This window comes from Papaver somniferum, unplaced genomic scaffold, assembly GCF_003573695.1.
Source record: "Papaver somniferum cultivar HN1 unplaced genomic scaffold, ASM357369v1 unplaced-scaffold_117, whole genome shotgun sequence".
NCBI lineage: Eukaryota > Viridiplantae > Streptophyta > Magnoliopsida > Ranunculales > Papaveraceae > Papaver > Papaver somniferum.
The window spans coordinates 6513254-6527626 of record NW_020620714.1 but is presented as its reverse complement, the minus strand read 5'-3'; the positions used below and the strand labels follow the sequence as shown (position 1 = coordinate 6527626).

At 37.2% G+C, this 14373-nt stretch overlaps 2 protein-coding genes across 2 annotated transcripts; one reads left to right on the top strand and one right to left on the bottom strand.

Moving 5' to 3' along the window:
- The first annotated feature begins 1179 nt into the window (after window positions 1–1179).
- Window positions 1180–8618, top strand: LOC113329553 (protein ENHANCED DOWNY MILDEW 2-like). Its single transcript, XM_026576416.1, has 15 exons — window positions 1180–1337; window positions 1981–2240; window positions 2538–2637; window positions 2733–2828; window positions 3209–3450; window positions 3529–3615; window positions 3985–4374; window positions 4536–4674; window positions 4771–4872; window positions 5688–5729; window positions 6403–6513; window positions 7186–7251; window positions 7411–7529; window positions 7624–7684; window positions 7774–8618. Exons 2-15 carry the CDS (start codon window positions 2008–2010, stop codon window positions 8320–8322), a joined length of 2337 nt encoding a protein of 778 aa, XP_026432201.1. The 5' UTR covers window positions 1180–1337; window positions 1981–2007; the 3' UTR covers window positions 8323–8618.
- A 493-nt stretch (window positions 8619–9111) lies between these two features.
- On the bottom strand, window positions 9112–14373 carry LOC113329554 (inositol 1,3,4-trisphosphate 5/6-kinase 4-like). Its single transcript, XM_026576418.1, has 12 exons — window positions 14089–14373; window positions 13454–13489; window positions 12888–13086; window positions 12689–12783; window positions 12475–12543; window positions 12177–12379; window positions 11934–12087; window positions 11417–11530; window positions 10797–10859; window positions 10471–10616; window positions 10181–10331; window positions 9112–9892 (listed from the first exon to the last, which is right to left on the bottom strand). Exons 1-12 carry the CDS (start codon window positions 14227–14229, stop codon window positions 9752–9754), a joined length of 1512 nt encoding a protein of 503 aa, XP_026432203.1. The 5' UTR covers window positions 14230–14373; the 3' UTR covers window positions 9112–9751.

Here is a 14373-nt window from a genome sequence, read left to right as displayed (position 1 = left end):
CTCTGGAAAACAGAATATGAAAAGTGTCTAATCTCGGGTACTAAATTTGGAAAATTTTCATAGATCGGCAAAACATAACAGAAAGCCAATAATTCAATTAAGCCCGCAGTCAAGAATTATTCCAACGGCACTTTGTCACTGTAAATTTGAGAAAAACCAAAGCTCTCATGACAATATTAGTCATAGAACAGTAAGGTTACAGAAGAATGCCTATGTTTGAGAATATTTACTCAATATACAGGTACACATGTAGATTTACAAGCAGTCTGTCTCAAATTGAGACTTTCATGCGGATCTAGTAAGTCGACAAGATGAAAATGCAAATACAAAGCTTCCCACGTTCGTAAATTGATTCTGAAACATTTTCTTGCAAATAAGAGCACATCACAGCTTCAACATCTTGTAAGTGGAAAGAGGAGGATGCATCTTGCTTTCATGGATGTAACGTCATTTATTTTGTCTGCAGGACTTGTTCTGTAAATGAAGGATACAAATACTAAATAATTATAAATATGAAACTTTACCGATTGAAGAAAATGATTTCGGTACCTATTTGAATTAGCTAAGCAAGTGGTTTGTTCTCAAATTCAGGTTCAATGGGATGAGACAACTCCCATTCAAAGACCAGATCGAGTTTCACCATGGGAGATCGATCCCTTTGTTCCAACTGCACCTCCTCCGAACTTAATTCAGCCTGCAACAATAAAGAGCAAAAGATCCCGAACATCTGTTGATCTCCCAGTACTCGGTAGAACTCAAAATACTGATCTCAATCTCTGGTGTATCTAACATGCAGCAATGGCTAGAAACCCATCTGTTGATCTCCCGAACATCTGTTGATCTCCTAGCGTTAAGGTTCTATATATACCCCTAATCTAACGGTTATTATTAGTTTACTACCCCTAAATCTAATGGCTAGAAATCGTCGGTACTTTCGGTCCGGACGGTACGGTACGGGACTTAGACAGGACCGTGTACCTGTACCTCCTCAGCCTCGGTTCCTATTTTTTGGACAGGTACCTGTACCTTGTACCTCAGTTCGGTCCAAAACCAAGTACAATTCCACCGGTTCCGGTTCAGTCCGTCGATCCGGCTCGGTTCGTGTGCACCCTTATGTGCGCCTAAACTTTGGTGTAGCACTGTAGTCCACTAACAATTAAAACTCTGATAGAGAAACAAAAGAGTAGAATTGCGATTCCCGTTAGAGCCGGTGACTCACACTTGGCCTTATCACACCATTAAAGCCTCTTCTACTACTTACCTAAAAAGAAACAGAGAGACTCACAAATACAGAGAGAGAGACCATTCTCGCTGGAAATCTAGGGTTTCATTCGCAGGTATGTACCTCACCATATCTTTGATTTCTAAAACTAGGTTTTTTTTAGCAAGTTATTGGATCAAGATTTTGTTGCAATGTATGATTTTGTTACCCCAAAAAATTGAATGATTAGGGGTTTTTCTTTAGGGGTTTTATGATTTTAGTATTGGGTTCAAGTTTAGTGGTACTGATCCTCATTATTACGAGGAAAATATACTAATTTTTGGATTGAATGAATTAGGGTTTTGTGATTTAAGTGTTGGGTTCAATTTTCCTTGATATGGTCGTCATTGTTATGGGTAAAAGATACTACCTTTGGAATCAATTATTCGGATTTAGGGATTTCGATGATTCGTCTTTATTATGACAAAATACTATCTTTCTGATTTCATGATTTTGGGGTTTAGGGGGTTGATAAAGCCCCATTATTTTTTTTCCTTTCTTTTGATTTCATGATTTTGGGGGTTTTATGAAGCCCCATTTTTGTTGTTGTTGTTTTGGTTGAATGATTTTGGGGGTTTGATTAGGCCTTTTTCCTTTCTCTTTGATTGGACGATTTTTGGTGTTTAAGGTGTCCGGTCAAGCGCCATTGATTATTTTGTTCTTTGGTATATTTTCTTTTTGAAAGTTGTCCTTTGTCTTAGTTGAGGTTATTCTTGCAGGATATCTCTGCTGGTTAAGTTAAGAAGATGACGAAGAAAGAACCAAAGTATACTGTTAATGATGATAGTGAAGAATCAGATGAAGAGACGACTGATAAAGAATCAGATGAAGAGATGACTGATAAAGAATCAGATGAAGAGACAATGGATAAAGAATCGGACGAAGAGATGACTGATAAAGAATCAGATGAAGAGACGATTGATAAAGAATCAGATGATACTGTTTGTTCCATTTGTGATAACGGTGGTCGTGTTTTATGGTACGCATTCTATTCTTGGTTGTGGTTCTCTTTTTGTCATCAGTTTTGAGTAGTCTGTCATTGGTGGAGAGAGTACTTTTGCTTACTTTTATACTTTATCCGAGATAGAGGAGTAGAACTGATTTTGATTTGACATTTCGACTCATAAGAACGATAGAGCATTTTTAATTGCTGAAGGTGGGGTTGTGGGGAGTTGGGACTAATGATGCTGGATGGTCAATTACTCATGTCTTTGTAACCTTGTTGTTTGAGATAATTTTCCTCTGATATCTCGTTTATGTTGTTGTGCGGATACAGTTGTGACGGGGAATGCAAACGATGCTTTCATGCAACTGTTGGAGACGCTGGGAATGAATCAAATTGCAAAACACTGGGCCTTTCTAAGGCTGAATTAGCTGTATGCGTCTTTTTATATCTTCATTTCATATTGTTTGTTCTCTTATAGAGTATTTTTTCCCCCTCCAAATATTCAGTTATAATGGTTTTGTGCAGGCGCCAAAGTTCATTTGCTTGAATTGTCAGCATAAGCAGCACCAGTGTTTTGCGTGTGGAAAGTTAGGCTCTTCTGATTGTTCTTCTATTCAAGAGGTAGGAAGACTCTTCATAATGAAATATTGTTAGAGTATCATCCATCTGCTCTTATTTCCGCTCACCTTTTTGGGATTTTCAACTATTTCAATGATCTTTTATCACATTTTACTTATGATATCTCTTGTACTTCTCTAAGCCTATTGTAACTTGAAAATTAATTAATGATATCTTTACTTGGTTTCTCCCACTAGCAGGTCCTTTTTTTTTTCCTGACATCTTGATTAATTTACACATAATGTTTTAGACAATAGCTATGTGGTCACCACGTTACGAATTCAGATTTAATTGCCTGCAATACATAATTCTATTATACAGATTCCCTATGTTATAGGTTTGGACATTATCTTTCCCCCCCTTTTTAACCTATTGTTTCACAGGTGTTCGGCTGTGCTTCCTGTGGCCATTTTTATCATTCCAAATGTGTTTCCGACCTGCTTTATCCGCGAAATGAAGTGGGAAGCAAACACCTTCAGGAAATAATTGTTACAGGGGGGTCATTTGCTTGTCCTGCTCATAAATGCCATGAATGCAAACAAGATGAAAATAGTATGGTACGTGAATTGCAGTTTGCAATATGTAGACGCTGTCCGAGGGCATTTCACCGTAAATGCTTGCCGCGGTAATCCTTTGAGTCTCTTATATGATATAAATTTATTTTAGTATCTACATTGCTGATGCAAATCGTTACTTTTTGCAGGGATATCGCTAATGCAGGGAAACGAGGACTTGTTAAGAGGTCTTGGTGCAATTTGTTGCCAAGAAATCGAATTCTAATCTATTGCCTGTAAGCAATATTTCTATGTTCCTTCTGGTTTATATGTCTTAGTAGTGAGAATGAGTTATCATGCTGCTTCTGAAAGAGATAATATACGGTAGTCAAATGGGAGGATATGTGGTCAGTAGAAAGGTTGATTACTTCAAAAAAAATTATCCGAATTGAAAGCTTATTAGATAACATGGAGATAAAGTGATCTATTTTGCACAGCCAAACCTCATTGATAGTTTGTGAGGTGATCATCTCAACGAGGGGAATAGTATACCATCCTTGCTGAAAAGTCATCCCGTGGATGGTTTGTTATTTTGGCTAGAGAGGTAGGGTCATCCTTAGTTTTTACATAGCGTTTTTACATAATGGTCATTGTTTTATTGATAGGAATCACGAAATCGAAAAAGGTCAGGCAACACCATCTCAAGACCACATTGTATTTCCTGACATAAAGAGGAAAGCTCAGCCTTCAAGCCAACAAAAAGTTTTGAAGAGGAAGAGAATTATATCTGAAGAGTTCCAGAGAAGTGTTTCTGCGAAGAAACCAAATCAATTTGAAATGCTAGCTCCTACAGAACAAAGTAAGTTCGTAGAAAACAATGTCAAAAGATATTCGGTTCAAAGTCTGGATTCTACAACTGGATTGGGCACCAACAGTGTCTCTGAAACGACTCTGAAGGGCGGTATGAAGTCTTCGACTGATCAATCTCTCGAGCAGCAAAAGGTACCAACAAGCTCAGTCGGTTCAGAGACTCTACTAGGCGCTAAAGCAAACCGGTAAGTAATACTATATACTATACTAGTGTATTTTAACAACTACTGCTGTTGGGACGGTTGGAGTTTATACTTGCAATCTACTCTGGTTCAATTTCTTAATTGGAAGTCAGTAATGTATTCTGATTGTGCTACTTGGATATTTTTTGAACAAAAATGTGCAGAGCGAAAAATCTAGTTGCAGCACCATTTTCAATGACATTGAATGACTATAAAAAGGAGTATAAAAATAAAGTTAAACTGGAAAAGTGTAGAGGTGTAAAAACTACTAATTCACAGGAAAAGGCAGAAACAACTGATCGGGTATGGCTTGCTTACATCCAACTGGTATTGCTTAGTATGCTTTAAAATGTTTTGAGTTTGTTGTTTACAAACTTTTTTTTACTTACAATTTTGCAGGCTGATCGAACAGCATTACAGAAGTGCAAAGAACACTCTAAACTTGATGAGTCAAAAGATGTTGTTGACCCAAAGATCATCAACCAGATAACTCAGTGCAAGGTAATTCCTTCTTTCAACACTTGCTCAAAACTCAAAAGTGGAAACACAAGTTTTGATCTTTAGGTTGAAGTACCACTTTACTTTTTTCTAAACTGTCTACTTTCATATTGGACCTTAGCGCTAAACTTCTATTACCCCCCGGAATGTGCTTTATCATGTAAGGCAGTATACACTATTTTGCGTTCTTGTTTCATTCTAACAGTTGTCCCTATTATGGAAATGCATGAATAACGTCATATAGTTTCACTACGTTGTCTGTCATAAGTGTCTTTGTCTTTGAGAAATTCAGTAACATTTGGAAAGAAATTTGTGAGGATGGAACTTTTAATGTAGTTATATACCTTCTTGCATTTCCGACATCAACAAATTGAAGATAACATTAAGCACTGACCCACCTCATCTAATTCATTGTCATGAAGCAAGTCCAATTAATAATCCTCCAGGAGCAGTGACATATATAAACAGTTTATATTGACTTAGAAAAGTATATAACAGATTGTTTAACAACTTAATCTGGTTGGTCTTAGTAGAAATTGGAGACCTCGGTTAGTTTGGCCTAATATGGACATTCTATCATTGAGTGACTTGGTTGTAACGAGACAAAAACTGAAGGTTAGGTTATGATTTTTCTTAAATGCATGATATATGTCCTTTGTGGTATTCTTTTCAGTTCAGCAGTCTTATGAGTCACAGTCTTTGCCCAATGTCTGTCCATATGTTGATTTACATTCTATATCTGTAATTATGCTTCTATCTATGTAACTTTATCTTCAAGAAACCTTGAGGAGACTAAGAACGTGGGTTTTTATGTGCAGGTTGTTGATAAGCTTCGTGCTTATGTACACAAAGGCGACACTGTAAGGCCTTATCACTTGACCTATTCTCTTTTATAAATTATAACTGATAAGTTGTTCTCACTTTGGATCTATTAATAGATAAACATTAATATGAACTTAGACAGAAGTAGAGGGCCCAGATTTTCATTGTTGTTCGGTCAACCACTTTGTTCTGTATCATGGGGAGATTAGGACCTGTATATACTATATAGGTCAAATATGCTTATAGCTTCTTTTAGTTTGGTTGGTTGGTGAATTCTGTAACAATTCAGTTTAATCTCGCTATACTGAGTTAAACATTAAATTTATAGATGTAGATGGAGTATAGGAATTGAGCATAATTTCTCTACAATCGCAAGGTTGCTCATGTTTTGTCCAAGTCATGTTCTACCTAGTCCGTTACTTGTATGAGGCAGTAGTTATACAATTTTGAAAGATTATCAATTTAAGCTTGCAAGAATGTTTTATGTAGTTGGTGCTGGTTACTTGCTCTTGTAATGTTTCAGACAATAAATAGTAAATTTTCTATTGCATGCTGTACTTATTTTCATTGGATCTGGGTTTCATCTTTCTGACATATTATGACCTACTTTCATTATATATCAACTCCCTTTCGTTTTTTTTTTCCTTTTTTTTTTATATGTTTTTTCTTTTTAAATAATTTTTATCGATTTTTATCTTTTCTTTACTGCAGGTAGTCAATGTTGCCTATAGTGCTAATGACTTCACTTGCTCTATGAAGCAATGGCTTGAAGGGTCCGGAAAGGATTGCTCATTTAAAGACTATGATATGTGGCAATCCAAGGTACATTCCCCGGTTATCTTTATCGCTGTTTGAGTTAATGTTCTTTCGGTTATCATTATCTCTGTTTGAGTAGCATATCAGCTTACCCACATGTTATTGTTCGAAAAAGCAAATACACTGATATTTTGTGACCCGTCGCTGAAAAGCCTGCTCTGAAACCATGAAGGACAGTATACGCCTGTGGACATAATTCTCCTAGAAAGACGAGTTCCAAGAAAAGGGTTGTTGAAGGCATATACGCTGTGCAAACCCAGAATACCCAGCTGATTTAAGACTCCTTAGACGTTGGAGTAATTTCATATCTCCTGGCTCTTTGAATTTGCGCCTTGTAGCTTTAAAAGACAAACCTTTCATTGAAACTTAGTTTTCAAGGAAACTTAGTTCCATGGGCTTCTACATTATCTAAGTGATTGTTAGGTTTGTTTAGCTTGTTCGAAAGTTCTCTTGTATGGTGGGTGAGTTATGTGTGGCTTCACTGGCACTAGAATAAGTCTAGAATCTGTTTCCATTTCTTCTTTTTTCATCTTCTGTTTCCATGTATAAGCCACTGACAACTCTTTGCTCGCAAGCCGTATTCAAGGAGAAGTAGATTTATGATCTTCAGTGTGTCTTTGGTAGCTTTATATTTTTCCTGTATGAGTATTTTGTATGCTTATTGATACTTCTCTGTAGAATGTCGGTACTGTTGATGAGTCTGATTGGTTGAGCGTTCGTCGATTGGCTACCGGATCCAAATTGGTATGGACAATTTTCTTTCATTCCTGATATTTCCTAAGCTAACTATCTTCAGGAGCTAGTTAAGGTGGTTGGATACTTTTAATAAGTCCTTTTGAGTTACATTTGTTAAATTTATCTTCACTTTGTTTGCTATCTCTTCTTCCTGTTTTCGTTTCTCAGATCATTTGCCTTAATGTTCCTGTTGGGATCAGTTCTTTCGTTGCTAACAATTCAATTGACAAGGCTCTTGGTTTCAAGCCCAAACTCCTTGTTCTGTTTGTTCCGGCGGACACTAAAAGGTACTTTACACTCTTTTTCTCTCACCCACACACATCCAGGAAAAGGCTCAATGTGTAATGCTCCATCATTAATTTTCGTTGTGCTTTGCACCAGATTGGAAAAGAAACATTCATATGAGTTGATCTGGAATGATAGTGAGAGACTCTCGAGTAAGGTGAGACACAGGCTCGAATAGTTCTCTTAGTAATTTGTTTTTTTGAAATTATATAGTAGTGGCCAACATCTGCACTCTGTTCCTTTCAGTTCTTACCTTCATCTGTGAGAATAAGCGACAACCAAATAAAGCTATGGAACTCAAAACCACCAGTGGTTTATTTCTGGAGCCGTACGGATTGGTGTCCTGAGCACAAGAAGATAGCTCGTATGTGTGGTCATATACCAATATGTCGAAATGGTTCAAACGTGGAAGTGGGAGAAGAAATAGAGGTAAAAGAGAAAGAGAACAAAGAGGAAGAGGAAGAGAAAGAGGAAGAAGAAAAAGAAGATGAAGAACGTGAGCAAGACCAAGAAACCACCCCTAAAACAGAAGTAGTTACTAGTGTTCTGTCAAATGAAGTGCGTTGCTCCTCCCCCAATAACCAGAGATCAATTGTTTCTTCAGCTCCTGACGGAAACCAGGACCAACAGGACAAGAAAGAGAAAGATGAAGTACACAGTGAACAGGACAAAAGGCGTTCTGCGGCTCCAGGAGAAAACCAAAAGGCATTTGTCCTTCATTTTGCACCTGGTCCGTATATACCATACTCACATGACAAGCATTCATGTGGCGGTTGGATCTCTGATGATGAGTAATTTAAGAATATATATCCAGACATGATTGCACATTGTGCTTTGGTGCTCATTTTTTTGCATGTGAACTCCATCTTTGGGAGAAAGCAGGCTCTGTATATAAATCTTCATCAACGCCCGTCTCCCCAGAAGGTTTCTCTGTGTTTGTAATTTTTTGATGCAACAATCAGCCTAAGAAATTGGGGAATTTGAGAAGCAGTGTGAGATTGGGCCTGCTCAATTTTGTAATTATGTTATCGGGACTTCTTTCTATATAGTTCTATAATTATAGCTCCGAATATAAATCTTCTGGAAGACTAGCACCGTGTCAAATATTGTCACTGCCACCAGTCCCTCTAATCTTCTTCTTCTTTCTCATATTTTTCACATTTTTGTTGCTTTCATATTTTTCACAACTTGTGGTTGCACTTGCACACGACATTCATAGCACCCAACTTAATAGGGTTAGTAGTACCCTCTTTCACTCTGGTTGTCCGTAATCATGTGGCTGTACATTACTCTGCATTACACGACATTCGTACATAAAGAGAAGTTAATGCTTCATGTCTCTACGTATCGAACTATGAAATACAGTCCCTAATACGGGAAAATATAAATACGATACCAATTTCAGAAGACATACGATGGAAATCTTTTAGATCAATGAAGGGATACTTCCGTTAGCTATAAATATGCAAAACAGAGGATGGAGATTTAGCTACATACCGTTTGTTTTTCTTCACCGACTAAATTAGGGTATTTTGTAGCATTAGGTTTAGGGTTCATGCTGTTTACACCTTATAAATCCTCCGATTGACTTAAAAGAGAGCACTTTATACAACGTGTCAGATGGATCCAAACAGGAAAACACCAATGACTACTTTGGAACGTATCTCTTCGTGCTGCGGCCCAGGTAACATATATAGTACCGTTCAGATGTCAGGCCCACCTTCATCATTAAAGTTACAGCCACTTCTGTTGAAATAAACATAAAGCAAGGCTACAACAGTACAACTACCAGATCCAGGAAAATGTTTACTATGGCAAGCTAGCTGGAGGAAGAGAAATTACAACTTTCAAACAGACTTATCAGAAATGAGAAAGCACGAGAGATCTCTGAGAAATTGAAGCACAAACACAAAGTTATCACACATGTAATTCAATGTTCTCCGGAGTAAGATATTCAGAAACTACACCAACTCCATAAACTTATTCTCTGCTTCCTCCTTGGAATTGTATAACCATTTCTCCGTTTCGGAAAAACTATTGAAAAGAGTTCATAACATAAAAGTTCAAATATCTTCAGTTTGGCTTCCATCATCTTCGCAAAGTTAACAATGAAACCGTTAAGGTTGGAAATTCTGTATATCCTTTTTTCTGGGGTCTATGACAGCTCTAGTCAGGAAATACGAATGAACAGGCTTACGACATCTCACGATCTTCTAAGTCACTACTAGTTATGACGCCTTCTTGATTCATATGCTCCCTTGATAGCATCCCAAAATGCAGGTATAGCAACATCAGTAGGTACTTCTTTAAACGATGGGAGATAGTTTACGTCCACGATAACATGGTCTCTGGTGCCTTCTTGAATCTGAAACTCGGAAAATAAAGAATAAATATCAACACAAATACAAGGACTAGTATCCATGTAATGGAGGTGAAAAAAATTCCATACTTTGTACTAGCTATTGGTGGAAACACGTGCATTCAACAACTATTCTATGAATCGTTTAAGAATCACCTAATACTGCCATGTTACAAATCAAATACGACAAACAGTTCAAGGAATTCCGTCGAAAAGGGTATTCAGCACAGAATTGGGAACAATTCTAGAATAGTTCATCATTTCAAAAGAAAAAAAGAATAACACTTCACTTACAACAACATCAAAACCGAAGATGGTAAGATCCAGTTTTTTTCTAAGCCAATGTGCTGCATCTGTTACTAATGCCAGATCAAGAGACGTACTATCGGCGCTGGAGAGGCCTGAAGCTTCAATCTGACCTTTGGCTGTGGGCAGCGATTTTAAGCTGTGGTAGGTAAGGAAATGGTTTCTCATTGATCAGGGCCGGATAAATTTAAGAGAGAGCAAATGTATGGTTTGCTCGTACATAATTGCCAATCCAAAACATTGCACAAAGCAGGGCCAGATAAAGTTAAGAGAACTACCTGTTGAAGGAGAGCGGTTTGAGACCATCCTTCTCAAATGATGACAAGAAGACATCAGAGTTTGGTGTTGAGTTTTTGACAGCATGGAAAACCTTGTCCCCCAGAACATAAAATTTAAAAAGCACAGCTGAATGATCTACGTACTCCTGCAGTTTTAATAATGTTAAAATAATCAAATCAGTCGGTTATTCAGATTCAAACATTAAAACAAACTAAGTTAGTCCAAGACACTCAAAAGGGGTGGAGGTGAGACGCACACATTGATTTCCCCCGAGTAGCAATTTCAGTCAGAAAATTTAGTAAAACTGTTCAGAATTCTTATATACCTGAATAACAGCTGGAAGGGGAACTGCCAAGTCCAGAAAGTCATCAGTCCTAAAAACAATAGCCTGTGAATTCAAGAAAGACTATGTTACCAGCTTACCACAAACCTAGAGAGCCAAGATAAGTTATTGTAGGGAACAAAAGAATGCGAGTTAATCGAGAATACAAATCATATATGGAGCTAACATGGATATCCAAGATAGTTACGGTTACGGATAGTGATCTACCATGATTCAATGCTTATAGTAGGTAATCAAGTAGCAGACGTCTGAACTCACTAGCATGCCTCAACTAATAAACAGTAATAATGGGATATCGGCGAACAGTTTGTGTACGGTTATCAGTATTGGATGATTATGGACCTAAAATTCTTTAAACCGCTAGCACCAATACAAGAATCCAAAACTATGAGTGAACTACATGAGAGCATGTCTGTGCTCCAGTAGCGGATATCTGAACTCACTAGCATGTCTCAACTAATAAACAGTAAAAACGGGACATCGGATAAGAGTTTTTGTACAATTATCAGTATTGAACGGTTCTGGACCCTAACTCTTTAACCCGCTAGCACTAAAACAAGAATCATAAACCATGAGTTGACTACAAACGGACAAGCCTGTACCATGTTGTGGGCATCAGCAACTCCACAAGCAACTTGAGGCTTCACAATACTAGGAAGAAGTAATTCAGCTTCAGATAGCCTCTCCATCATATTGGGTTCATTGAAACTATCCACCTGCAAAAGGGAAGAAACAAATATAACGAGATAAATTCCAAATTGGTAAAGTTCAGCTGAAAAGAGTCTTAACAGGCATCAACAGTGGTGAGATCAAATAGTGGTTCAGATAATAGACCAAAATATCCAGATAACAGGATGCACTATACAAGATTAACCAAATAAATTGCTTTTCTTGATTTGACTACCATTATTATTTTTCCTTCGAACTACCAAGGAAACGACCTAGTTTCACTGTATTCCTATTTTTAAAATTTACTTCAGAACATCACTGGTCTTGTATAGACAAAACATGTCCCACAAATAAGATTTTTCCACTATAACAAGTGAATCATTGGCACATACGCACGGTGCATGTGTTTTTCTAAATAAGCAACAAAAAATACCATTCTAATTTGAAGACCTTTAGAAAGTGTGGAGCACGAATTCTGCAGTCACCACTTGTTTTGAGTTCCTCCAATCCAGCTAAAACTTTTTGGATCATTAATCTGTCCACTACTGGATAAATTTTATCCAGTGGGTCTATCACACAACAATCAGGGTGATTTTCGCAATACCTGTGAAAGAAATCCCAGCATATTAAAAGAAACGGTCAACTTCGTACGTATATCGAGTAATTATGCTTTTTAATTTAAAAAGTAACTACCTCTTCAATTCCTGCATGCCTTTGGAGAAAGAAATTCCATTAAAATACTCTGAAGAACCTGTCAGTTCAATGTTGGTAATTTCGTCAGTTGCTTTATGGAAAACGACATCAACTTCGTGCACTTGAGGTTCCAGTGGGAGATCGAAGGTGAGAGGAATAAACATCAGCCCATTCTGAGTAGGATTCATAGGGAATGCCCCTCTCTGTTGGAATCAAAGAGGACAGTGGGCAGACATAAGATACAGGAGAATATAACCAATAAGCTAAATCTCTCAATTAAGATATTCATGGGAATCACCTTGGCAAAGTCTGCTTCTCGAGAAGCTTTCATTACGTAACCAACTCTTATGACGTTATTACTTGTAAACTGTTTAAATGGAAAATAGAGAAAATTAACATGTGAATTTGAAAGTAGAAAAAATGGCAGACTAGTTTTCTAGACAGAGGATATCTGTAGAGAGGGGTATCCTTGGAGCATATGATAAAGGTGTAGAAGGAACCAGAATAACAACCTTTCTACTAAGACGGCACAGAGTAAGAGGTAGCTCTTCCAGCTTGTTAATAAGCATTACTTCTGAATCCTCCATCCCGTCACCACTCTCCTTAACTAGACAGGGAACGAAAATCTTGTTTAGAAGTGCATGAAATAGCATATATGATCAATCTTAAGGAAGGAATAACTATTATTAGTTAGAAAAATGGAATGCTTACGTTTAGCAACAGTCAGCCATCCATGATCATGTAGTTTAAGAAAGAGGTCATCATCTTTACTTGAAGCTACATATAAACAACTCCCCCCGATGTCTCCCCACGATTGCAAAATCTCACTAAGGGATGCATCTAATGAAGATGGGTCAAGCATGAAGCAATCCAGTGAGTATAGCATTGCCATCTCCTTGAGGAAGATAACCTATTTCAAAAAGAAAGCATTGACACGAACAATATCACACAATGTACATACCACAGATCCACTGCAGAGAAAGTAGAGATCATAACTACGGAATGATAGGAATTACAGATCATAAGAACGAGTGACTAATGGCACCAGCTTGTCAATGATTGTCACATGCATACAAATGCAATAAGTTAAGAGTTGATAATGTCTCCCAATAGGGTTAAGCCGGTTGTTGAATACCACTTGACATAGTCAAGCTTTCTTTGCTTAAGAAACAGTGGGACAAATATGTAGTGTTATGGCATTGTGCTATATAGAGTTTAAGACAGCTGCAAGGAAACCTTATATTAACATAGCAAAATCTAAAGTAGGAAAAGCACACCTTTTGGGGTGAAACACTCCCTTCATAGGAAATTGCCTGCAAAACAGATGCACTAATAAATCAGAAAAGTCTAATGCATCAAGTAATTCACCAATGCAAGACATCAAGACTAACAACTTACTAGGAAAGTGGACTAGGAGCCCATAGAGAAACATACGCAATCAATCACAGAATAAATTTTAGCCATAATATTCAGTAAATGCAATCAAATTCACTAATCACCCAAACCCATACCCGCTACCAAATTTGCAAGAATTGCGGATCGTATATCCTTCTAAACCATCATGATCATTCATAACATTCTTGATTGCAAATACACGAATCCACAAGACTGAAACCAAAACCCTATCATTGAGTCCCACAATTCAGAAATTAAACTCCATATTTAGACATCCAAAATAAAACTCACCCAATTTCACGCATAACCATTTACCCTAACCACCAATCTCCAAACAAAAACCTTTCAACCAAATCAAAACCCTTAAATTCTATCCAGTATCTGATCCAAAAAAACAACCAAAACCCACCCCATTTCAGTAGAAATAGAACAAACCCATATTCCAAAACCATCAGAAAATTTCAATTTTAACTAACAAGGATGTAAAAAAGAGGTGTTAATAAGAAAATAACTATACCGTGTGGAGATTTGAGTATTGAAGTCTGCTGAGAAGAGATTCAGAACCAGATTGAAAAAATGTATTTCCATTGTTATCTTCAGCAAACAAAAGTGATTCATCCAGTAGAACTCCTCGTATAAAACCACTACTACTACCCATTTTTCGTTTTGAATCAGGTTTCTGAGAAATGGGTTTCTGATAAATGGGTTTTTACAGAGAGTGATGATAATGAAATTTTGAGAAATGGGTTTTCGATAAATTACAAGAAAAGGAAGAACGAGGAGAATAAAGTACACGCGTCTG